General features: G+C 28.6%; 2 protein-coding genes across 4 annotated transcripts; one reads left to right on the top strand and one right to left on the bottom strand.

Annotated features, from left to right (window-relative positions):
- The first annotated feature begins 16,097 nt into the window (after positions 1-16,097).
- Positions 16,098-22,135, top strand: LOC107418938 (ras-related protein RABF2a). Of its 3 annotated transcripts, none has more exons than XM_060820293.1 (9): positions 16,098-16,257; positions 16,479-16,595; positions 16,689-16,761; positions 17,717-17,794; positions 17,886-18,053; positions 19,145-19,193; positions 19,413-19,490; positions 21,145-21,234; positions 21,759-22,135. In XM_060820293.1, the coding sequence occupies exons 3-9, from the start codon at positions 16,723-16,725 to the stop codon at positions 21,860-21,862; spliced, it is 606 nt and encodes a 201-aa protein (XP_060676276.1). In that variant the 5' UTR covers positions 16,098-16,257; positions 16,479-16,595; positions 16,689-16,722; the 3' UTR covers positions 21,863-22,135. The 3 variants fall into 3 exon arrangements, with proteins under 3 accessions (XP_060676276.1, XP_015883132.1, XP_024935257.1); XM_016027646.4 differs by having other exon boundaries at positions 16,099-16,257; positions 19,413-19,486; positions 21,141-21,234; XM_025079489.3 differs by having other exon boundaries at positions 16,111-16,257; positions 16,484-16,595; positions 19,413-19,486; positions 21,141-21,234.
- Positions 22,136-25,436: 3,301 nt separating this feature from the next.
- LOC107418717 (uncharacterized) lies at positions 25,437-26,009 on the bottom strand. The gene has a single exon (XM_016027426.4). It carries the CDS (start codon positions 25,886-25,888, stop codon positions 25,667-25,669), a length of 222 nt encoding a protein of 73 aa, XP_015882912.1. The 5' UTR covers positions 25,889-26,009; the 3' UTR covers positions 25,437-25,666.
- Positions 26,010-27,162: the final 1,153 nt, after the last annotated feature.

Here is a 27,162-nt window from a genome sequence, read left to right as displayed (position 1 = left end):
TCCAAAAAAACATTATTTCTTTTTTGTTTATATTTGTTTTAGTATGTAATATTCTTTTCATTTCCTCATTCAACATGAAAAACAACATATTTACTAAAAACAAAAAAAAAAAAAAAAAACTAGTATCAACCCATGAATCCCTAACTAATGGATTCAAATTTATCAACAGATCAATCCAAGAAATCAAAAAATTTGCATGTATTTCACCAGTAGGGAGCTTTCTGCGGTCAAATTTTTTTTTTGTCGATTTCAAGGTCAACAACATATATATTAGCTAAATTACCCCAAAAAAAAAAAAAAAAAAAACATACATATTAGCTAGATAGAAACCCATCAGTTAATAGACCTTTATTTTAATATAATATGCTGAGCGTGTTATGGCTAACGGATTTGATGATCATGCTTTGGATACTGCTTCTTGGCTTTCTTCAAGAGTCTTTTTTTTTTTTTTTTTTTTTGGGAGGGGGGGAGGGGGTGTGTGGTGGATAACATGATGTATGGTGATCGATGACCTTTCTTTTTTATTTTTATTTCAAATGTATTATTTACAATAATATATGTGAATTGGATTCTTTAGTAATAAATGTACATGTTTGGATCCCAGTACATTATGTTTCATCTAGAATAATATTAGTTTTCAATCTAAAATTAATTAGCTAGTAGTGATCGAACTTAGTAAACTCCATCAATGTTGTTTTTGTTTTCATGATATTATTTTCTAAATACTTGAGTATATGGTAAATTTCAAAGGCTAATTAATTAATTACATGTTGAGGGTTAGGACTAGTTCCTTTTTGCTGCATGGATAAGTTATATATATTGTGTGCCAAGTATATATATGCAAGAAGCTAGCAATATTGACGAATATCTTATTATTTATTCCTATATATATATATATATATATAGTTTTGCATAATCAATTAAGTCCTGCTTTGTCATCTTCAAATGTGTAGATGATGAGAGTTAGAAAGTTCACTTCTTTTTTTTTTTTTTCTTTTTTTAATTAATTACAATAATTTCCTTTATTCTTATGTTTTGAATTTATAATTTTTCAAATATAGATATAGGTGATTTACCGATTAAACTAACCTCTTTTGAGATCAGAAAGTTCATTTGATAATTTTGTTTTATTTTGAACTTTAGTAGCCAGCTGAAAAAACAAATAGGAAAATTGATATTGTTGTATTCTAAACTTTAATTGGCATTTTGTACCTTAAATTTTTTTTTTCTAACATTTTACACCTTGAACTCGCAAATTACTTACATTGTTGGTCATTGTGTTAGCATACTAAATAGAAAGTGCAAACTGCAAATTCTATAGTTCAAAGTGCAAAATGCAAGCATTTCTAAACAAACTATTTAATAAAATTTTTAAAAAATTGTTTAATTTGATTATTATTTTTCTAATAAGTTCGAAAAAAATTTTAAAATTTGCAAATGTAATTCTTCAAAAACAAAAAATCTTTACATATATTAGATATTCTTAAAAAATAATAAATGAAGAACAATAAAAGATAAAAAAAAAAAACATGTAATATTTCTAATAATAGATATTCTAAAGTAATAAATAAATAAAGACTAATAACAAATTTGAAAATGAATTAAAAAATCTTTTGTTTGAATTCGATGAATGATATTTCCAAGCATATGCATTAATTTGGAAATACATTACTATATAAGCAATTAACTTTGCTATATTATTTTTTTAAAAATAATATTAAGTGTACAGTTTTATATTGATGTGGGACAATTCCCTAGCAAATCACATGTTTTCATAAACAATAATTCCCAATTCAAATATTCAGCATCAAATATATCTATACATGAATCTATAATTTTATTCCACTTGATAGTTGAAAACCACTTTTGTGCATATTAAATTGCAGCAAAAAATTTTGAAATAAAAAAAAAGGTGATTGTAGCCTAATAATGAAAACATGCATGCAAGATCCAGCTTGGATATGCACAAAAAGGTGATTTTTTTATTTTTATAAATTATCACTTAGAGAAGATCATGTACAAGAAATCTACATTAGAATGCTAAACATATGAGCAAGAATCCTAATCATTTGTTTTTAGTCTCTCAAGAATACCATGCTACCATGCAACAATAATAAGATAATTTCCATATACCTTAACAAAATTAAATAACAATAAAATAATTTCCTCATGTCAAAACAAACCTTACGCTTTCTATAAATTTACCATACCATCCCAGCCAACCAAAAAAATAAAAAAATGAATGTTTGATGTTTCCTCTGAAAAGGACAGTCTTGTCCTTTTGGGAAAATACAAATGTCAATTTCGTCTTTTAAAAAGTCCAGGACATTTAAAGCTGACTGCCACATCAGCAACATTTCTTTTTTTAAAAAATAAAAAAATAAAAAATTTCTCAATCGTCCTAGCTAGGACATGAAAAGGGCACAATGTGTTACAGAGGTCACTTTGACTAGGGTTTGACTGAAAAAAGGACATGGCCATGGGGTCACAAAGCCCACTGACTAGTCCCTTTCGTTCTTAGTTTCTGGACTCTAGCCTGCACACTTTTTTTTTTTTATATGGTGTACAAATTATCAAGGATAATATCGTCATTTTGGGTTAAGTTCCATCTTTAAATTGGCTTAATAAATTTCGTGTGGACCCCACCCAAATCTGTCAAAGATTAAATTTTTGGACTGTGCTGAAAGATGGGTTTTTTTTTTTAAAAAAAAAAAAATCTTAAAAGTGGTGTGTGTGAGATGTCCACACCGGATGTATCAGATCCAGATTTACCCAAAACAGTTTCCATTCACTAAAAACCGTATATAATTTATTGAACATTAATGATATGGGTCATATGGTGACTTTAATGAGATTTTCAGTCCTTTAGATTCGGATCTTCTTATAATCTAAACTTTTTCATCTATGCTAGCTTAGGCATCATAGGTCAATTTATTATGTCACACTATTTAATCCGTTAAGCAGCATCCCATGAAAATTGTCTCCAATGGTTCCCATCAAATGATTTTAGTCATCACATAATTAAATATTTTATCCCATACAAATTGAAAATAATGCAACAAATTAGAAATTTAAAATAATGGAACCAATTTAATTTACAAAGAAATTAGACCCAAAAAAAAAGAAAAAAACATCTTTAAAAACCTATTTTTTTTCTTTTGGCTTTTTGCTGAATAAGATTACATTATGAGATAAAATAATAGAAATCATATACAATCATTTTTCCTTATATTGTGTTTGTGTTTGAGCTCCCTATTTTTTCCATTATTATTATTATTATTATTATTATTATTATTATTAATTATAATTTTGGATGATAATTTGAGTAATTAAAGGCCTGAATGTATTTTTGATTATGGGGTAAATTAAGATCTTGAATAAGACTAATAATTTATTTTTAAAAGTAATAATTATTCCTTTGAATAAAGGTTTGAATAAGGCCATATTCGTAATTTCCTTTTGGCTTGGAATATTAATTGTATTAATGATAATTTGTAGCCATTTTTCAAATTTGATTCAAAAAATTAAAAGAAAGTTTCATTTGAAAAGTTTCATTTGAGAATAATTGCTTGATTTGAAGATAGAAGATAATTTGCCTTTATCATACATTCATCGTTCAAAATAGAATTTGTTTTCTTATCAATCTTGGAGGGTTTTCACCTGGCATTGAAGGAAGAAAAAAAACACAACTCTAGGCGCATTAAAATTTCAAAAATGATATTTATGACTAGTGGTGACAATAGTTAAGATCTTCTTTATTGACCAATCTCTCTCTCCCATCTCTTCTGTGAAACTTCATAGATTTTTCTTGTTTTCTTATTTGAGCTCTCTCTACCATTTTGTTTTTCTCCTTCTCATATTTGTTCGTCACCATTATTATTTGTTTTATCTCTTACCCAATCTAACTTGTAAAAAACAATTTAGGGGTTGATTAGTGTGTTTACATTGTATAAGGGAAGCGTTGATGGGTTACTTACCAAAGGGTTTTTAGCACATTTGAGAATTGTAGAAAAGGTAATGGCTTTTTATTTTATTTTATTTTATTTATTCATTTTTTTGTGTCAGTAGATTTGTAGATCAATTTGATATAGGTTTGTGCTAATTATATTAGTATTGATGAAATCAAATAATGAAAAAGTAAGAATATTTTTTTTTAATTAAATGAAAAGCTCTATTCTTATAATCACTTACACAGTTTACCCAATATCATAATAAAAATTTTGATTTCTTTTTTTTAGAGAAAAGGGGATTTGTTCAGGATTTTTCTTTTGATATGTGATGTTATGTGCTGTTATCTTATTATGCAAATCCTATATGATAGAGATTCTGAGCTACAACTCATCCACTAATGATAGATCTTTCTGTAAAGGTAGACAAATTGTTCTCTCCCTTTTTTAAATTGATCTAACGGTATTCTAATCTTTTACACTTAACCGTATCCATACGCATAAGCTTTTAAAATTGTTTTAAATGATAAATATTGATTTCATTTATTTAAAGGGGAAGTGTGACACTTGGTATAAAAATTAGTAATTGCCAAAATGGAGAAGTCATATGGTTAAGTTATATTGATATCTAAGTTTGCTATTACTTTTTGACAAAACCAAAGAGAGGTAAACCTCTCAATAAGAGGTTGAGAAGGCAGAAAAGAATTGTCCTCAAAATCTAATACTACAGATAAGTATAATTTGTACATTGAATATTTGTCCAAACTGATCTACCTTCAACTTTAAACAAGTTCCAATGTTTTCACCCATCTCATACATATCATCATATGAAAATGTGGATCCAATTGTGGCTGGACGATTAGTTTAAGGTCTTGCATGATTATGAGCACCCTTATAGATTTTTATTTTTATTTTTTATTTTTTTGACCATCATAGAATCATTCCACATGACAAGTTGGATTGGTGCATCTATAGTTGCTCCGTGGGTATTTACGATCTTTAACATGGTTATCGCAATACTTTTGCTAATTATGTTTATCTTTCAAATTATTTATCATCTTTTGAAGTCTTTACCATTCTTACTTAGTGTTAATAACTGCTACAAAAGGACACTAACTTTAGCTAGAAAACTTGTATGTTTAATTTGTTGTCTCAATGATGTATGTATATATATATATATATAGAAAGAGAGAGAGAGATTATTTTGGAATATGGTATCATTTTATCTATAGTATTGTAATTGTAATTGAAAACTAGAAGTTATTTTATATGAACCTTCAACAAATTAGAGCTAGAAATTTCACCTATGATTTTAGTTTTATTCTTTATTCTTTTTAATCAAACTATGGTTGCAGGATTGTAAAATGTTTTAGCCAAACAAATAGCATTTATGGGAGTGATGCACTTCATTACTATTATGGAGAACAAACAACATGAACAAGCTTGAAGATTTGGAATTTTTGATATTTAGAAGAGATTAGAGAAGATGACCATAAAGATGTTCTAAAGTATGCAGCTATACAAATGACATGGAGAAAAATATATGACAACAAATGATTGGACTTGTGTTTTGATATTTGTAACACTGCATGTAAAGGCACTTATATAAGGACCCCATTGAATGTTTTATTTTGAACTTGTGAATGTAAAGAATTTTATATGTATTAATAAAAATGAACAGTTTTACGTGAAATTGCTAGCAAAATTTTTGTACTTTTATAAATTACAGAGAGCATACTCAGAATATAAACTTATGCATAAACAACAAAATATTATCAAATTTATAAATCTTCATTAGAAGTGAAAATCTTGCTAGAAATATTGACTTGAAAAAACTATGGATAATGATTCAAAATGACAAACTGTGCCAATCCAGTATATAACATTATGATACAAATTAAAAGTTCACACATTTACATCCAACTGTTTCAAATAAATAAAAACTTATAAACTAATTCTTTTGCTTCTCATCAACACTTCATTAACATGTCCTGCCAAACAAAAAATGCAATTTTATCAATGTAAGCTGAGTACAAAATGAAGCTTATTTTATAAAAATATAAACATAAAATTGGAGTTGAGTTACCTAGATTCTTATAAGATGATTCAAATCATAAGTTAGGATTTTTTTCATAATTCACGGACATTTTTTTGGCCAAAAACAAGATTTTTTTTATCATCATATTTTTTCATTTGGCAAACAAATTTCTCAACTTTAGAGACATTTCTATTTTTGGGAGGATGCCCATGTCTTCAAAAGGACTATGTACTTCTTTGATTTCACAATCATTATGAGAAGAAACATTAGCTACAGCCCCCTGTGGTATTAGTTGAAGGATTACTCTCTAAAAATGCTTCACTTTTGCTTACTTTTGATTAAAATTCATCTATCATATTTAATAATATTGCACAATTTTCATAAAAAATAACTGCCAAATTAGCAACATTATCTAACTTCTTTTATGACTTATGATAACGTTGAGCTTCATGGTCCCCTTTCCAAATATCATAAGCAACTTTAACCTTTGCATGCGACCTTTTGAGATTTTTCCTCTACTATGCTAAAATATACTTTTGTGGAACTTATTTGATTTGTAATTTGATAAGAACTGATAAAGAATGCTTGCATAAAATCCCTTTAAATTCAAACAATCAACAAGCATATTAATCTCATATTTCTCTTTATCCAAACAAGTAGTGAAATGAGCTACTTTACTTCTATCTTCAATAAAAATAATCTCAACCACATTAAATAAACCATGTACTGCATCAACACAAAAAACTTCACAATATAGCTTCACAGTCAACTCTTTTTTAAATTCTTTAAATTTTGAATTAGTATATGCACTTTGAAATTGCTTTTCTATTTCAAAAAGTGCTACACATGGAACCCAAGTACTAAAAGATTGAAAGTTAGCACAAAATTCCTTTTCAACCTTGCTTCCCAAAGCATTATCATATTGCTCAATGAATTGCTTCAATGTTGCCTTTGAGTTTACATAGTTAATAAAGAATGCATTCATACTTCCACTGCATTGTGTAGTTGACATGCTAGCCAATAAATGTGTCCTTTACAAAAGCAGGAACTCATCGATGTCTCTTTTTATGCAAATTACCCAACCAAATATTATCATGAATATTGAACTGATTAATGATCTGCCCCCATTTCTTTTCAAATTCTTCTTCTTCCAACGAATCATAGACAACATTATGCAAGACATTTTTAATCTGCTCATATATTTTATAACTCCTTAGCTTTTCTGGCATCTTTTTTATTATATGTAGTAGACACCAATGATGCTTATTGTTAGGAAAGACAACCTCAATTGCATTTTTCATTGAATTATCTTGGTCTGTTATTATGGCTTTTGGTGCACATCTAGACATACATGCTACCCATGTACTAAACAACCAAATAAATGTAGCAATATCCTCATTTGATAATAATCCACATCTAAATAAAATTGATTGTCCATGGTGGTTCACACCTACAAAATGTGAAAAGGGCACGTCATATTTATTGGTCAAGTATGTTGTGTCAAATGTAACCACAACGTCAAATTCTTCATACGCTATCCTACTCCTTGCATTTGCCCAAAATAAATTTCTAATTCGAGCTTTGTTATTCACATCTATTATATAAAAAAAGCTTGAGTTTTTCACTTGCATTCGAACAAAATAATTTTGAATTGCTTCAGCATCTCTAACACCAAGTCATGATCTTCGTATCTTATCAATGTAATTTTTACAATCTTTCTTCAAGAATGGAACATTATCATGACCATCGGCTTCTACAACGAATGATTGAGAGTTCTTTGCCACACAAATTCCAGCTTCATCATTCAATTCAAGTCCTCTTTGTGCACCTTTACTTATTTCCATTTTACATGAATAAAATCTTGACTTTTGAGAACTCAAATCATGATTATGCTCAAGTACAATGGAATTGATCTTACATTTCCTATCTCCAGATATAGTAGCATTAAGCTTTGCTTTTCACTCTATCTTGTCAATAGATTCAGAATAAGGTAATTTTATTTTTTAGTTCTTGATTTTCTTGCTGGAGAATAAGAAAAACAAACAAACTTTAAATTATCATTTGAGCGTGTTGTTTTCCTTGTAACTCCGAAACCTTTTTGTTTCCCATATTTTTTATAATACAAAAAGAGGTTCTCCAATGAGTCAAAATGCATCCAAACTTTAGGTGCTTCTATAGTCCCATTACAATCTAAATTCTTTTGAATCTCTTGTCCATCCTCATATTCTTCATCACTCTCATAAGACATATCTTCTTTTGTTGTTGACATATGATTCTCTACAACATTTTGATACACATGAAACAACATAAAAACAAAATAAAACAAAAAACTAATTTATTAAAAAAATATGCTTTAAAGTATTAAAAAAAGGTAAAAAGAAAACAAAAATGAAAACTTATAAGACAATATACAGCAATGCAAATCAATAAATTGAAGGAAAAGATAGAGATTGATAAAAGAATTAAGATTTAAGACTTTACCTTAATCGACCTAAGAATTGGGGACACTGTTTCACTGTTTGATGTTTTGGTAGGTTTTAAGTAATAGAGGAAATTACTTTTGCATTTCGTAGATTTAAAGCTCTGTTTCAATCACAATCATAATAATAACACCATTTGAATCTCTCTTTTTTTTTTTTTTTTAATTATATTAAACCTTTTGAATTTGTTTCATTAAAAAAAAAAAAAAACTTCGAATCTGTAATGGTATTTTGCAAGAAAAGAGAGAGAAAAGCAAGGGAGGAATCAAATTTTTTTTTTTTTAGACCAAAACTAATTAAGCAGGAGGGAAAATCATTTTTACTCATTAATTATCATTAATTAATATGATTTTCCACTTATAAAATATACAACCACATAGACAACCATGTAAATATTGGATTCACTGCTATGTAGGATGGTGACGATCACTACTGATGAAATATAATTGTACTTTTAAAATTCCGACATGGAAATCTTATTTTAAAATCTCTTTACAAATATCTAGAATTTTCAGCAAGTTTTACTTTTATCCTTATCTTGTCATTTATCTAAATTTCTACTCTTTTATTTAATTGAGTTTCATTTTATTAAGTCCTAATTTTTTAGGCATTAAAAAATCTTTGAATTGTTTTATTCTCTGCAATTTTAATACAATCATTTGAATTAGTAAGATTTTTGCACAATAATTCTATTTATTTATCATTGCAATTCTTAACATGTACATTTATTATTTTGTACATTTTTATATTGTAATAGTTTTACCTTTAATAAAAACTTTTGAATATTTTAATTAATTATTATGTTGAACTTTGCAGTGCTTAAATTTTTATTTCTTTTTAATTTTTACAAATTAAGAAATTGCTTCATTTTAAGTTAGGCTATGTTTGGGACGGTGGAAAAATGAAATAATAGAAAGGAAGAAATTGTTGCATTCTTCTCGTATTTTTTCTTTATTTTCCTATTGTCAGTGGTGTGTCTTTTATTTTTCTTACATTTTATTTTATAGTTTTATATATACTCATAATTTTTTTTTTCCTTTTCATTTTCCATATTTTAAAACCAATTTTCCCCCCTTCATATCAATTAAGGGTGGGCTCGGTGAGGGTCGGTTCGGTTTTATGGGCTTTTTTTAACCAAACTGACCAACTTGGTTTGGATTGGATACGAAACCGAACTAAACCGATCATCACGTTCAATCCGAAACCGAACCAAACCGATGGTCATTGGTCGGTTTGGGATAGGTTAATGGTTTGGGCTGATGCGGGGTTGCTTGGTGGCTTCTCAAGTGGTGGATCGGCCGATGGGATTAGGCGTCGTAGGTGGTGGTGTTGCTATTGGTTGGCGATGAAACTCTTGCTTGTTGGTGGAGAGGAGAAGAGACGAGTGGTGGTGCCATGCTTGACTGCTAGCTGCTGGAGAGGAGAAAAGATGAGACAAGTGCTGGTTGCTGGAAATGAGAAAAGACCGAACTGCTATGCAAAAACCAAACTGGTCAGGATGGCTACTACTTGCTGGAGAGGAGAAAAGATGAGTGCACTGCTGCTGGAGAGGAGAAGAGACGAGATGAGTGCTGGTTGCTGGAAAGGAGAAGAGATTGAACTACTGTGCAAAATCCCAACTGCTGTGCAAAAACCAAACTGGTTAGGATGGCTACTGCTTGCTTGAGAGGAGAAGAGACGAGTGCACTGCTGCTGCTGCTCCTAGGGCTTCAATGAAAGGGGATTGGGCTTACAAAGTTTTGGGCTTACAAAATCTTGAGGAAACTTTTGGGCTTATAAAATGTTAATAAAAATAACTTTTAATAGTTTTATTTTATAATTATATACTATATTTATATATAAAAGTAAAATAAAATGTTAGTTTAATTGATGATTGGTGTGGTGCGGATTGGGTTGGGTAAAATTTCATTCAACCCGCAACCTGAACTGACCGTTTCAGTTTTTTTATATATTTAATCGAACCAAACTGATTAATAAATTAAACCAATCCAACCCAAACCAAATATGTCCATTTGGTCGGTCCAGTTTGGTTTTTGGCCACCCCTAATATCAATCATATTTTCTTCATTTTTCTTTTAATTCATTTTTCTTTTTTTTCTTATTAATTCATTTTTTTTTTAAATCTGGTTAATGTTAATTCCAATATTAATCTTTCAATATCTGGATGTTTTTTAAAAAAATTTCCAAAATTTGAACGTGTAAAAAATATATTATGTATTTTTAAAAGAACCCTCATGAGCTTGGAAGAGTGATCGGCCCGTTTGTTAATAATTGATCTTACATTTCCTATCTCCAAACACAGTAGCATTAAGGTCATTTTATCAATGGAGTAAAATCTATTATTGTCAATGGATACAAAATAAGGTAATTTCGTTTTTTAGCCATTGATTTTCTTGCTCGAGAACAAGAAGAAAAACAAACAAACTTGAAATTATCATTTGAGTGTGTTGTTTTCCTTGTAACTTTGAAACCTTCTTGTTTCCCATATTTCTTATAATACAAAAAGAGGTTCTCCAATGAGTCAAAACACATCCCAACTTCAGGTGCTTCTATAATCTAAGTTCTTTTGAATCTCTTGTCCATCCTCATATTCTTCATCATTCATATCAGAAATATCTTCTTTTGTTGTTGACATCTAATTCTCTACAATATTTTGATACACATGAAATATAAAAACAAAATAAAACAAAAAACTAAAAAATACACTTTAAAGTATTAAAAAAAAGTAAAAAGATAACAAAAATTAAAACTTATAATACAATATACGGCAATGCAAATCAATAAATTGAAAGAAAAGATAGAGATTGATAAAAGAAAATAAAAGAATCAAGACTTTATCTTAATCAACCTGAGAATTGGGGACACCGTTTCCCTATTTGATGTTTTAGTAGGTTTCAAGCAATAGAAAAAATTACTTTTGCATTTTGTAGATTTAAAGCTCCGTTTCAATCACAATCATAATAATCAAATCCTTTGAATCTTTTTTTTTTTTTAATTATATCAAAACCTTCGAATATGTTTCATTAAATAAAAAAAAAACCTTTGAATCTATAATGCTATTTTGCAAGAAAAGAGAGGGAGAAAGCGAGGGAGGCATCTTTGTTTTTTTTTTTTTTTTTTTTTTTGAGACCAGAACCAATTAAGCGAGATGCACAATCATTTTTACTCATTAATTATCGTGTTTTTCACTTGTAAAATGTAAAAGCTTCATATTTTTTTTTTTTTTTTGAGACCAGAACCAATTAAGCCAGATGCACAATCATTTTTACTTATTAATTATCGTGTTTTTCACTTGTAAAATGTAAAAGCTTCATAGACAGCCATGTAAACATCGAGCTCACTGTCATATAGGATGGTGATATATAGTGGTACTCTTAAAATTTCAAAATGAAAATCTTATTTTAAAATCTCTCTATAAATATATCTAGAATCTCATTACTTTTTTTTATAATTTTATTTTTTGGCAAGTTTTACTTTTATCCTTGTCTTATCACTACTCTTTTATTTAAATGAGTTTCATTTTATTAATTCCTATTTCTTTACGCATTAAAAATCTTTAAATTGTTTTAGTCTCGGCAATTTTAATATAAACGTTTGATATTTGTAAGATTGTTGCACAAAAATTTATTTATTTATTTTAATTTTCAAAAAAATATTCTAATTTTTAAGGTGGCACACCGATATCATTTAGAGACATAGTGTTGGAAAAAATACCCAACAGTTTGGATTAAAGGCATACGGGAGGATAGAAAGAAAATGATTTAAATTCATAGTTTAGATTGTTAAAATGAAGTTAAAAAGGAAAGGAAAAGACAAGAAAATGATAGAATTGATTTTTATTTTTCATTTTTTATTTTTTATTTTTATTTCGACTAGCTTTGTTTTCCTTGTATCACTGTGTTTGGATTAAAGGGGAAAAAGAAAAAGAAAGAAAATGTTTACTGAGAAAAAGAAAGGAAAATATTTGTTTATAATTGTTATTTAGATGATTAATGAATGAAAAGACATGAAAGATAGTAAATATTTTCGTAAAGTAATAATAAGGATAATTTTGGATATTAAAAAATTATTACAAGTTATTTAATTTATATTCATTTTTTATCAATTCTGAAAAGAAAACAAACTTTAATAAGAGAACTAAGTTTTTTCTTTTCCTTCCCTTTCATTTTCTTTCCATCTCATTTTGACCATTCAAACAAAGGATTTAAATCATTTCCTTTCTATTCTCTTTTATTACATCAATTCAAACATAGTATAAAATTGACAGTAAAAGAATAAAAAGGAAAATCTGTTAATAAATTTTTGTTGATATCCCAAAATTAACTTTTATTATTGTATAAAAAAAATTATTGTTGTTCATATCATTTCTTTTCGGTTTTATTTATTAATCATCCAAACAACAATTATTAATAAAAACTTTCTTTTCCTTTTCCTTACCTACCAAACTTATCAATTTTTTTTTTTTTAATTTTAATCCAAACATAAGGTAAGAGCATATTTGACCTCTTGGCTAACACCCTCTATTCCGGTTAACTCATCCTAAAACAAAGTAGTTACACAAAAGATGAGAAGCTCCATTAGCTTCATTACACCCCAGAACTCAATAATTAGTGGACAAATAAACATTAAAAAAAATAGAATTTAAGATTAAAAAAAAAATGGATGAATTTAACAAATTCCGTTAATATTTAAGAGTTTCTCATTAAAATAGAATTTTTAATTTTAAGTCAATAAAATAATAACAAATAATTTAGTGGACAAATTATTTTTAAGTCAATAAAATAGTAACAAATATTTAGTGAACAAACAAACATAAAAACAAAAAGAAAAAAATTTAAGATTAAAAATGGTGTTCTGCTTATCTTAGATTTTCATTTTTATTTTTAACTCATAAAATAATAAAAAATAATTTTAATGGACAAATTATTTTTAAGTCAATAAATTAATAACAAATATTTAATATTTAGTGGACAAATAAACATAAAAAAAAAAGATTTTAAGATAAAAAATGAATGAATTTAACAAATTCCGTTAATATTTAACAATTTGTCATTAAAATGCTAACTTTTTGAAATTCAAAATGATATCAAATGTAAAAAGAAAAAAAATACAAAAACTTCAAAATTAACTTTTTTTTTTATATTAAAGGGTTGTGAAGTGCACTTAAATAGAAAATTATGAATTAAGAAAATTGTGAAACTACAATTTTATATTATATTAATTTGAACAAGAACATTATAGTTTGTTAGTGGGACACGACAAATGCATTGTGACAAAAGCAACAGGGATAAATGATTCTAAATTGAAATTTAACAGTTACTGGGGGTGCCCGTTGAGTTGACGGTAGTACAAAGAAAAAAATAGAACTTCGAGAAAAAGAATGAGATCACTCCAATGGCCTGATTGGATAAGATAAATTTAGTAAGAATTTAAGTTTTTTGGTCAAGTGATAATTTTTTTTTCTTTTTTTGATGTAGATATTTATAAGGTGGAAAAGTATTGGTCAGAAAATTAGATTTTCAAAATATAAAAATATATTTGAAAAAGTTGTTTTCATATATGAATGTGTAATTTTGAAAATGTTAAAAAAAATAGTTTTAGAATTTTTTAAAATATATATTTGTTTTTAATTTATATACAATATTAAATTTAATTAGTTATAAGTTTTAACTATCTTATTACTCACCAAATATAGTAAGAGAATAAAAAATTCTCAACAACTAATTCTTAGTAAACTAAATTTTAAAAATCAATTTTTCTTTCAATTTTGATAATTTTTAAAGAAAGCCTAAACTTTTTTGAAAAAAATTTAATTTAATTGGCGTTGGTGGTATCCCACCATCTTATACTAATGGTAACACCAAAAAATAAAAAAAATAAAAAAAATAAAAAGAATGAGATAACTCTAATTTTTGTTTGAAGAATTTTAATTTTCTTCACTAGAAACTATACAAAAGATGTATATATATATATATATTCCTTAATAGTTTTTCTTTGTAATTTTCTATTCTCACCCTTTCTTTTTATAAACTATATAATATTCTTTTTTGGTTAATATTATTTACATTCTCTCATATGTATAATAAAAATAAAGTTCGAGACAGTGAGTATTTTACAATAAGGTATATTCAATTTATAATTTAATGTATTTAAAATAAGTTATAGATTTTAAAGAATTTGATGGATTGTTATGAAATTCCATATATTTCATGAGAAATTTATAAGAATCTAACGAAATATTTGAGATTAATACTATATTTCATATTTACAAGTTTCTTCACAATTTCACTATTAAAATCTTTTTAAATCCATCATATTTTAAAATCAATAACTTTTTCAATACCACTATATTTTAAAAAAATTATATAAAATTCTATTTGAATACATCTAAAATTTAATAGACTTTTAGAAAATCCATTAAGGTCTCGTTTGGGAAGTGTCTAAGTTGAGAGGGAAAATGATTATCAGGATTTAGTTTTCTGAGAATTAATTTTTCTCTTGGTTTGTTTAGTGAGTGATAAGAAATTTGGGATTTATAAATAATTAAATTTAAAATTGTATAATAAATTAAGATAAATATGTATTTTAAAAAAAATTTCAAAACTATTTTATCTGGGATTCTCAAAATGATACCTATATAGGTGGGAACAATTTTTCTCTATATTTTTCTATATTGGTGGAAATTTAATTCCCTGAACCATACTTTTCCAGCTTATAATAAATATATAAACAAAAAAAATTATCACTTTCCAAAAGATAATTTTATCTTTATCCAAACATGCCGTAAAATCTGAATTGAATATCATTGTACTTATATAGATTTTTTAAAAATCTAAATAGAATACTTCTAAACTTCTATTTATTTTTAAAATCTTTCAAAATCTAAATTGAATACACATCTATTATATTTTCATTTTTATTTTTAAGTCAATAAAATAATAACAAATAATTAATACTACATTATTTTGTAATTAAGTTGCTGGAAAAAAAAAAATTGCAAAATACTTGTTGCATCAGCACTGTACTCCATTCATAGGCCTAAATTCATGCTTTCTAAAACTAACAAAGATAAGGATAAATTAGGATATACCAACTTTTTTTCCGATGAATTCCAAGAGATTTACATTAATAATATACATATATTTTTCTGAAAGATTATACTTGTTTTTTGTTATTTATTTATTCATTTAAATTGTTTATCACTGAATTTGTTAATTTTTTAAAAAATATTGCAAGAGTTTGCCAAGCGAATATATTTATAAGTTGTTCATTTGTAATTTATATTTGTTTAATAGTGAATAATTTATTTGGTTTCAATTATAACTCGTCATCTATTTATTTTTCTGTTATTTTTGTTCAATTATTTTAATACACCAGTTTCTTATATTCGATTAGCTTAGAAAATTTACCATATGCATTTATTATTTTGTTGAAAAATATTTACTATAATCAATTTTCTTTTTAAACTCATTACTTAACAATTCTATTGCTTTCTGGCCAAAAAAAAAAAAAAATGATAATAAAGTTTAGTTTAGTTTATTTATTTATTTTTTCTTTTTATTAAAAAATATAAATTAAAAAAAATTGACAAGAAACGGAGAGTATTTAATTTGTCAAGTCAATTTTCGTTTCATTTACTTCCCCAAAAAAAAAAAAAAAAAAAAAAAAGAAGAAAAAGAAAAAAGGAATTTCGTTTCCTTTGGATTTGCTTTGCTGTATTTGAGCTACGCCGAAGCTACACTTGGTCATCATCTTCTTCTTCCTTTCTCTCATATGCTCTCTGTGTTCTCAGGTAACAACGCCATCGATTTCCCTCAATCTCACTTTATTTATTTTTTATTTATTTTTTTTTGGTGGTAAAATGATTTTAAATATTTTTATTAAATAAATAAAAATCAAATCCGTGGTGGGTAAGTCAAATTTTGGTGTTGATTATTTGTTTGGTTTCTTCTGGATGCCTTAATTGCGAAGCGATGTTGTAATTCGAATTTGATCGATTGCTTGCATTTGCAGTGTAGACTACACGACGCCGGATCAACTACTCGCGATTTTTGTTGCGATCTGCTTCTTCTTCTTCTTGTTTTTGTATTTTTTTTATAATTAGTTTTTGAGAGAATTTTACATATTAAGGTGGGTTTTGATCCTGTTCTTGGGTTTGCTTCAGAACATATAGAATTGGTGATAAATTAACAAAATTGACGATTATATATATAAAATTTGCAGGTGTTTTCTGAATTGGAAAGTAATCTATACCCTGATGGCCACCAGTGGAAACAAGAACATCAATGCCAAATTGGTGAGGATCCTATTCCTTAAAACCCCTTTTAAGCTTGCTTTTGTGTGACTATATATGAATTTGATAGCTCAGGATCTTTGTATTTTTTTTTCCCTGTAAATTCTGATGTGAATGTATTGATTTTTCGATTTTTTTCGTTCCTATAGTATTTTTATAGTACGGATTTCTAATTCGAAGTTTGATGTAGATTTGTTCGTTTCTAAGAATTTATGTTTAGATTGTGTATATATTGATGCCAATCCAAAGCAGTAACTTCTGGGTTGTGAACATTATTTTTATGCGTGTCCTTGTGTTTGTTTGCTTTTGTTCGTGTGAGTATCAAATTTTTCACATTGGTTTTCTTGCTCTTATGAGAGCAGGATTTTGATTTTGTGTGTGTGTGTGTGTGTGTGTAAAACTCAAATGTGGGTTTACATATTTAGAATAATCTGATGGTGCTGATTTATTTTTGGACCGAATTAGGCTTTGGTTTCCCTTTTCTGTTGATGCTTTGGTTTGCATTGATTAGCATACACCTAGACAGTGGGTCATCTATTTATGTAATATTTGAAATGTATTTTTACTTTAAACCTTAGAGGCAGGCTACTCACTTTTTCTTGCATTTTAATTCTGGTTTTTTTGTTTTGTTTTGTTTTGTTTTTGTTGGGATGTATGTTGACTGAACCATTTCTATGATTTAGTTTGTATTCCTTTTAGAATTTATAATTTTCTTGAATTTTCCTAAATTGCTATAAGAGTATCTGGTTCTACTCTTTTGTTTTTATCTTTTACTCTAAGATTGGGTGGAATGAAGGACTTATCCTTTTCATTTTGTCCTTTTTTAAACTTTGTTGGGTTTAGGCATATGTAATATGGGTTTTCACAACTGAATATTCTAGTTTATTTTTTTATGTAATTTTCTTTTTACAATTCCTTCATGTTGATAATCAGAAATACATTTGATTTTGTCCATCAGGTCCTTCTGGGGGATGTTGGAGCTGGGAAGTCTAGTCTGGTGTTACGCTTTGTAAAAGGACAGTTCATTGAATTTCAGGTTGGTATTATTATATGTTTTGGAGATTCAAATTTTAAATAAGATGTTTTCTTTTGGATGATAGAGCTTGATTTTCTTTGCAACATTGAAGGAATCAACAATAGGGGCTGCCTTTTTCTCACAAACGTTGGCTGTAAATGATGCCACTGTAAAATTTGAGATTTGGGATACAGCAGGTCAAGAGAGATACCATAGTTTGGCTCCTATGTACTATAGAGGAGCTGCAGCTGCAATAATTGTGTATGATATTACAAATCAAGTAAGTAAACTCTGACAAGGTCAATTTGCCTGTTTTCTGTTTGTTTCTTGAACTTCTAAGCAGCCTTAAAAAATGTTGCCAGTACTGTTGGTGCTGATGTTGCTTTTGTATTATTGATGAGAAAGAAGCTTTATGATGAGATATTAGACTTTAGAATAAAGTGGAATAAGCCATCAGGTCTGAGTCTGAGCTTTTTGCTTTTGGCCTTCCCATATGTTTATTTCCAATGAATTGAAAATTACAGAAAGAAATATTAACTCTGGACATTGTTAACTCTGAACTTTGACTAATGTCAATTTGGTCCTTGTTTTCTTGTTATTTTCTGTTTTCTTTTTGTTTTTGTGTATTTAGTTTCCTGAATATTTCTCTTTAGTTTAATTTTCTGTTTTCTTTGTATTTTCACGTTTTTTATTTAGCCAAATTTTAATGAAAATTTAAAAAAATGGTTAAATTGCTATATTTGTCATGGTTGAAGATTGACATTGTTCCTCTCAAAAGAAAAACAAAAGGTTCACATTGTTAAAGTAAGGAGAAAAAAAGAAGGTACAGGGATAAAGAATTTGAGGTCAAAACTGTTAGTGGCAAAGTTGAATTGGACATTTGTTATTTCACATAAAGTTCTAGTATTCTTATTCTTTTTATTACTTTAATCTCTATATTGTGCAGAGACCTTTATCCCTTGTATCATTTTATCACAGGGGGAAAAAGTAGCATTCTTTTAATATTGGATATATGATCTTTTACTTTTGTCTGTGAGAAGTGTTATATTCTGAAAGTATTTTAAGTATGATTCAGGAAGTTGACAACGGTCAGATAAGTTTTCATTCATTGCTTTATTTTCTGTTAAATAACCGTAGTGGTTTGATCTTTCCTAGTTTTATGTCTGATACCTTTTTTGTTTGTCTGCACTTGAATGTGTCTGTGACAGTTTCTTATCTATTTTATAACTAGTTTCTTTGTTAGGATCTACATTGCATGTATGTATACAATTGAGATAAGTGATCTACCTAGGTGGTGCATGATAGTTGAGATGTTTATTTGCTAGTTGTGATGTATGTCTATATTTCTAACCATGTTTGCTCGTTTAATAGGCCTCATTTGACCGGGCAAAAAAATGGGTCCTAGAGCTTCACTCTCAAGGTATTTTTGCTTTGCATCTTGTCAGTTGACACATTTAGGTGTCTTTTCTGCCTTTTATCACTTTTGGGCATTCTTATTAAGGTCTTTTTTGGGGTCATGAGTTTGTTATTTTTCGTACTGACTTAATATATATTTTTTTAAATGGCATTATTACTTTTTGTTTTCATTCTTCCCAGAGTCTCACTATTATTGTTGTATCTTTTTCCCATTTGTACTAAGGCAATCCAAATATGGTTGTGGCACTGGCGGGGAATAAAGCAGATCTATTAGAGGCAAGGAAGGTGGCAGCAGAGGCAAGTATACCAGTTATATTTATTGATGCTTGATACTTATTTTTCTTGATGATATTGTAATGACGTCCTTTGAAATAGATGTGTATAGTATATTCTCAATATTATTAGTATTTGGCAAAATGACAAAAAAGAATTACAGTGTTGCCTAGTTAATGAAAATGTTAGTACTCAGATGTGAGATTGAGGACAAGAGCAAATGAATTTGGTACTTGACATGCTTTCTCTAATGTGTAAAAGAACTATGTGGTTTTGTTCTCATAGTATTTATGCTTTCTTTAATATTGTGAAGAACTTTTTGGTTGCAGTCTTCTAGTATTCATGTGAGACACTTTAATTTCACATCTTACGTCCTTCTCTTGGAGACTAGACTGAAACAACAGGAACTGGGATGAGAATGAATTTAAAATAGCAATTAAGGAATATGGCAGGTAGGAGATTCCTCAAATGATGTCAAAGTTTGGTGTGAGCAGAGAATCCTCAAACTATGTGTAAATTGGTTCTTCGCACATCCACTACAGAATTACACTAGGGTCCTTGTTTTCCACTTGAGTGGCTAGCAAGTAAGATGAACTAAGATTACAATAAGAAATATTACAAGTAAGATGAACTAAGGTTACAATAAGAAATATTACTCAGGGACAAAACTTGAAAATTTATGGTTATGTAAGAAGTTTAAATTTTAGTTGCAAATTTCCTTCTACAATATTAGAGGCTTAGACTTTGTAGTGCTTAACTGATCTTTATGCGGATGGTAAATTCAGGGGACAGCAAATAGAAATTATATCACATCGTCCAACAAATCTACTCTTCTACTTAAAAAAAAAAAACCAAAAGAACAATATCAAAAACATAAATAACGCTATATTGAGGTAGCATGCTAAGAAATGTAGGAATATAGGAGGTAAATCTGGTGAGAGATGGTTATTTTTATCAATCTGAAGGAAAGTAGGAATAGGGAGCTGCAAGCATTGCAATTGCATATTCTAGTGTGCAAGTCTAAAATTGCCAACTCGGAAGAGCATTGGGAGCCATCTCTAGTTTGGTATGAGAAATCAGTATGGGCAAGGTTACTAAAATTATGCAGTTACTTTGATCACTACTTGTATATTGATAATGAAGGGAGCTGCTAAGCTTTCCCTGGACAACCTTGCTCATGAAATTATAGGTAACATGACCTTTTAATTATCTTTTATTTCATAAAAGGGAAAGGACGGTTCTATTAGTATGGTTTCTAAGAAATGTCAAATTAGAAATGACATGGCATGTAGCATATATTTTTTTAAGTTTTTGTTTCACAGTGTTAAGAGAGTTTACCTAAAGCATTAGCTTACTATATCTTTGGTCTTTTCCAAAATGTTGAGCATTGAACCAAACTTATTTCATAGAGTATTCTGAGACAGAATAGGAGCTTATACTTTATAACTTTGTTTGCCATGTTTAAAAGACGAATCAAAACAGTGTAAGTTATTGCTAGAATAAGATTGCACCTAAACAGTAAATATATAAGTAGTTGTAATCAATTTGGCCTGACAAAGTTAAGAAAAGGGAAAGTTAGTATTTTTGTGGTATCATTTTATCGTGTTAAGGGGTCGTTCTTGTCTAGTTCACATTTGAATCCATTTGCATTTTTCTCATTGTTTATGCTGTTTTGCAGGAAGCTCAAGCATATGCCCAGGAAAATAACCTTTTCTTCATGGAAACCTCTGCAAAAACTGCATCCAATGTCAATGAAATTTTCTATGAGATAGGTAATTTTCTTGTGATCTTAAATTCATGACCTCCCTGTTTTAAGGAGGGGGCTCCTTCCTGTTTTAAGGGGGGACTGTAGTAGATATATATATTAAAAAAGAGGCATTTAGTATGAAATCCAAGGTTTGTTTTCAAGCCATATTGAAAATTCAGTTGGATATTCCGGGATCTGCACATTACACATTTTATAACCAAATTTTTTGTGTTATATCCTTTTTCATATCTGTAATTCTATTGGGTGATCAGAGGTGTGGTGAAAAATAAAGTACTTTCTAAATACATCTGTTGTTTCCTAACATTGGCCTTTCTTTGAAGCAGTAACCACTTTTTGCATGAGCAGAAAACATCATTTGAGCAAGAACATTTTAGTTTGTTTTCAATAATTACCTTTCTTCCTGAATAATATGAATAATATTAGGAGATCCTCATCGAATCCATCTTTATCTTCTAAAGTTTTCCTGAAAGCAGTCTGAAAGTTTTCACGCCCTGACCATCTTGTGTTTTTGTCATATTTCTTGAACAGCAAAGAGATTACCTCGAGTGCAACCTGCGCAAAATCCATCAGGAATGGTTCTTATGGATAATAGACCTGCAGAAAGGGTTGCAAGTGCATCCTGTTGTTCGTAAGGATTATTTGGTGGTCTCCATCAACTGCCTGCGGGTGTCATTGTAATGGCTCTAGTAATGCACATAGTGAAATTGATGCTTTAGATATTGTCTTAAATTTGTAAATTTATTCAGACTGTATATGCATGATTGTTTTCGTTTGTGTCATTTTCGTGGAGTGAAAAGCCAGTGGAAAAAAGTATTTTCATCCAGTTAGATGATGGTTTGCAGTGCTCTCAATTGCAAATACCGAGGTTTGAATAAAATAATTATGTTATATTCGAATTTAAATAATTATGAGGGAAATCCATGTATCAACTATCAAGTTCCTACATAATATATGCCATAACAATCTTAAAACTTCTTGACCATGTTCCCAGCATGGAACTTAGGTTATGTTTGGATGCAAGCAAAAAGAAGTGGGAAATGGGTACTACATCCATGGGATTGATTCCTAGTGATCGGAAGAAACAATATGAATCAAACAAGCAATTTGGTGATTTAGATAACAAAACTCTTAGCAATTTACTATATGACTGGTCAAGGAATGTTGTCGACTTTCTTTGAAGCAAGGTCATGTTTGTTTTGTATGAAAGGTCATGCATGTTTTGTGCGCAGTGTGAATGGGTAAATATTATATGGAGATGATTGAGATTGCCAGCGATTGAGTTTTCCTCCGTTTATCTTTTCTTCCAACTGAATTTTTCATCCATTTATCACCCAAAAAAAAAAAAAAAAATACTACAAAATTTTCATCCTCATTTGAAAGAGAGCGAAGTAAGAATGATGTAACCATTTTTTTTTTTTTTTCCCCAAAAAGAAAGACTGTTGGGAAGCGTAATCTGATCTTTTAAATTATTATCAGAAGCAAAGTATTCAGAAACAGATCAAAGAATATACTTTAAACTCTTGCTACTTTAATAAGGACTACCTTTAAGGGGAAAATCCTGATTTAGTCGATAAACAACCTTATAAACTTTTATTAGGCCTTCTTTGAAAAAGGTCAATTAAGGGTCCTATATAGGCCCATCCTTGTGTTTGACACTGTTGCAGCATATAGAAAACAAATAGTTAACCCACCTCTGGGTTTATTTCACATCTGTATCAAGAATTAGACAAAGTCCACTCTAAATATCAAGTTGTATTTGCTTAAATATAAATTCTCTTAAATATAATCACTAAGAAATGGAAAGTATTATATAATATTATGATTAATGCATTACCCCTAACTCTTGCCAAGGAGGGTTCAAATTTGCAGAGCTGCATTAACTTACGAAAAGCCAATATTCATAACCTAAAATTTGAAATATTTTAACCAAAGCTTTAATTATACTAAATTGCACATAAAACAAAACAAAAAGAAATTGATATCTGTACTTCAAAAAAGGCTATAAATAATGCTAAAGGCACTATTTAGTCTACTAAATTATTTATTTATCACGTGTACACATATTATTATTTGCTTTTTTATAGAGGAAATATATTCATGATATCTGAAATATCCTTTCAACATTTCAAATAAATTTCACATATTTCATTACCTTCTAGTTTTGCCTAATTTCACTCGCGACCCTCTGTTATTATTGTTTTTTCCTTAGAGCAGTATTATCTATTTATAAATTCTTTGAAGAATCAAAAAATCCAAAAGGCATTATTTTATATCAATTAACGCAATTTCTTTCTTAAGTGATGGTAGATATCAGTCTACTCAAAAATTTAAATTCAAAATGAGGTGTGTAAAGCTTTTTCGTATGGTGAGAATATGACACTAAAAAAAAAAAAAAAAAACAAATGTAAAAGTACCTTTAAATAAAATAGCTCCATAAAATATGAGTAGCCATTATGATTTACCAAAAGTCACTCTCTTGATTTGTTTATCATAAGTAAAAAGTTATCTACATTTATTTTTATTTTTTATGGTCCACTAACTAGAGATTGAATTGAACTCTATATAATGTGGTTAATTTTGTAACTTTCAAATCACAAAACGACAAGATTAATGAATTAAACTCTCACTATATGTATAGTTCTAGTTTTGTGTACTTTAAAGTTCTACAATCTTCAAAAAAAGAAAAAGAAAAAAAAGAAAAAACTAAAAAAGAGCTATGGAAGTCATTAATGTGAATATGGCTAGCCAAGCTGATGATATTAAAGAGTAAGGCAATTATTATCATAATGTTTACAATATTGATGTAGTACAAGCAAACTATCCTTCCTCATTACCTTATCCTTCTCCCCATACTCCTCTAAGATTTGATCTCTTTCACAATATTCCTGATTATTTTCTGCTTCATCATCTTTCTTCCTCTTCAATTGAGCATGATAGTAAAAAACGAATTCATTATTTTGCACACATTAGAGAATATTTCATCTCCATTTACAGTGCTAAAAGAAAGTGCATGAAACCTAAAGATGGTGATCCCAAAACCCTGATTATGGATATTCAATGCCTGCAGTTGGAATCAGAGATATGCAGGGACACTCTTTCAAAGGCCATAACTCGTTGAATATTTTAGAATTTTTATAAAGCGTATACGCAGGTGAGGTATAAAATTGCTATTTATACGGATATCTTAATTTATGCAACTTTCACACCCTTACCATAATATTTTGTTCTTTTTACCTTCCTTCTTGAATAATATTAGGACTTAGGAATCCAAATTTTGGTCTTCCCATCTTGAGCACCTTTTTATCCACATTTTTTACCTTATATTTATATCTTTTGTCTGTATATAAAATAGTTCTTCTAAATTATCTTTATTATTGTAACAGAGTTGGATCAAGTGAATATAAGCGCTATATGGGACGGATGTTTCTACTGCTGCACAAGAATGAAATATATTGGTCTTTTCACATGCTGCTGATAAAACGATACTCTTTGTATAATTAATTTATAACATAACATCCTTAAGTATTTTGAACTACATGAATTGCTTCCTGTTATATATGTTTGTCTCTCTCTAGTTATTGATAATGTAATTTCCATCGTAACATGAAAAATTATGTGTATATATATATATATGAAAAGAAAATATCAAAATGTGCAAGAGGGCTTCTTTCATGTTGTGTTTTTTGGCTTTTCTCATTGCTCCGATATAAGGGACGAGATTCTATTTGTTAATTTCATCTCTCATCTAGATCAAGGCGTATAGTGTATAACCACTGAAATATCTCATATGTGCATATTGATCATGTAAACACTCCTCATGATTTGACATTGAAGGTTTATGGGGAAAAAAACACCTCTTTATGGTCCAAAATGTGATGTGAATACATATTGACATGTGGGTTTTGGATAGAGAAGCAAAGTGTGGACGAAATTGTTTAGAATCCCACATTGTAAAGACTTGCGGAGACAGAGATATTTGGCCCCCTATAGAGCTTTACAAAGAATGGTGAGGTAGTGATAAACAATTAAGTCGAAGTTTGGTTGCTTTTAGTTGTAATTAAGTTGACAGAGATTTGAGTAACCATCTATACAAAAATATAAACATTATTGCTTCAAATTGATATACAGGTTCATTCATTTATTAACAACGACTCATTTCCTACTGTAATAATACCAACAATTAATCTTCAATCAATCAAAAAAAAAAAAAAAAATTGACTTTCTCTTCTAAAGCCTTATTATTAACTCAATGACAACCAATATACACCAAAATCCACAAAAATTAATTCCCCAAGATGGGCTTTCAGCAATCTACACTCAGATTCACACACATGAATAATTAAAAAAAAAAAAAAAAAAGAGAAAGAGAGAGAGAAATTAAATTTCCATACAAAGTCTCAACAGAATGAAGCAGAATCTTGGAATTGTTGTTGGTTTCAAACAATATTAGCAGGATTTTGTGGAGGTTTGGAAAAGTGGGAAGGAGAGGGAGTAGAAGGAAAAGAGGTAGCCCCTGGAGGTGGAGTGGGAACTCCATAGACCTGAGCGTTGCTCCTGACATCTTGTCTGCCTTTGGCTCTTCCCCAGTAGTAGCATCCAAATCCAAGCACTAAGCAGAACAGAATCAATGGCAGAGATATCACCACCACCATACCCATTTTCCCTTTTTCTCTTACAAATTCACCCACAAAGATCTAGATAGAGAGAGAGAGGGTTGAGAGAGAGAGAGAGAGAGAGAGAGGGTAGCGTTGTGTATATGTGTGTATGTATATGTTTATATAAGAAGGTTGTGTGTATAAATATATGAGTTGAGTGTGTCCGGAAGATTCTTTCAAGAACAGAATGCGAGTGGCTGAAATGGTGGCCAACGGTAAGCTTAACGTTCAAGCTCCCAACGGTCACTTTTTTTGTTTTGAACCAATAGGCATCAGACAGGTTTTAACTTTTATTTATTCTCTCCGGTTTTTGAAATGCCTTTAAATTTAAAAGCCAACCTCAATGATCTGGCCCACTTATGATGGAATATGCCCGGGCTGAATTAAATAGTCTACGGTGAACCATATCATCAAGTAGATTCATACATGTTATTATAACTATGAAACCATTAAAAATATTATATACATATATATATATATATATATATGACCCCTATTTGATGTAGAATAATAACTATAATGGGTTAAAATAATGAAATAAGATTTCCATATACACGTTATTTCATTTTCTTTAAAAATATATTTTAGTTCTATTTATTATTGTTCTTTTTCTATATAATACTGTTTAACTAAAAGCATTTCCAATTAGACTGCCAATTTCAATTTATGTGGCACAATAATGAGTATGGCTTCATGGCTGTGTGGAATAGATATATTTATTTATATGTCATTTTGATAATATGATTATTTTAGGGTTTATTTTCTTTTCTATATAATTGTACGTAATATGCTTATGTTAAATGTTAATTACCAGTAATTATAATTTGTTGGACATCAAAACAATTTTAAAAACCAATAAAATTTGAAATTGTGTTCAATTTTGTATTTATGCTTTTTTTTTTCTTGACTTTATATTTAACTTATATATTTAACAAACTCTACCTACCACTAACTTACAAAAACATATTATACAAACAATTAGATAGCGAAAAAAATAAAAGATTAAAAACCAACCATATTATCAAATAACATTTTAATAAACAAGTTCTAAATGTTCTTGATAAATATTATTTTAAATTTTTATAAGCATTGTTTTTAGTTTTTGGCTGATTCACATAGTCTAGAAGATCTTTTAAAAGTAGATGACCACTGTTCTATTATTTATTTTATTTTTTTACCGCATTAACAGAATTCTTGGATAGTTTTCTTAGGATATATTTTTTTAAATGACTATAGTTTCATTAGAATGTATTTTTTAAAATGACTATTTATATTTC

This window comes from Ziziphus jujuba, chromosome 1 (genome assembly GCF_031755915.1).
Source record: "Ziziphus jujuba cultivar Dongzao chromosome 1, ASM3175591v1".
Taxonomy (NCBI): Eukaryota; Viridiplantae; Streptophyta; class Magnoliopsida; order Rosales; family Rhamnaceae; genus Ziziphus; species Ziziphus jujuba.
This window is presented reverse-complemented; position numbering and strand designations above follow the sequence as displayed.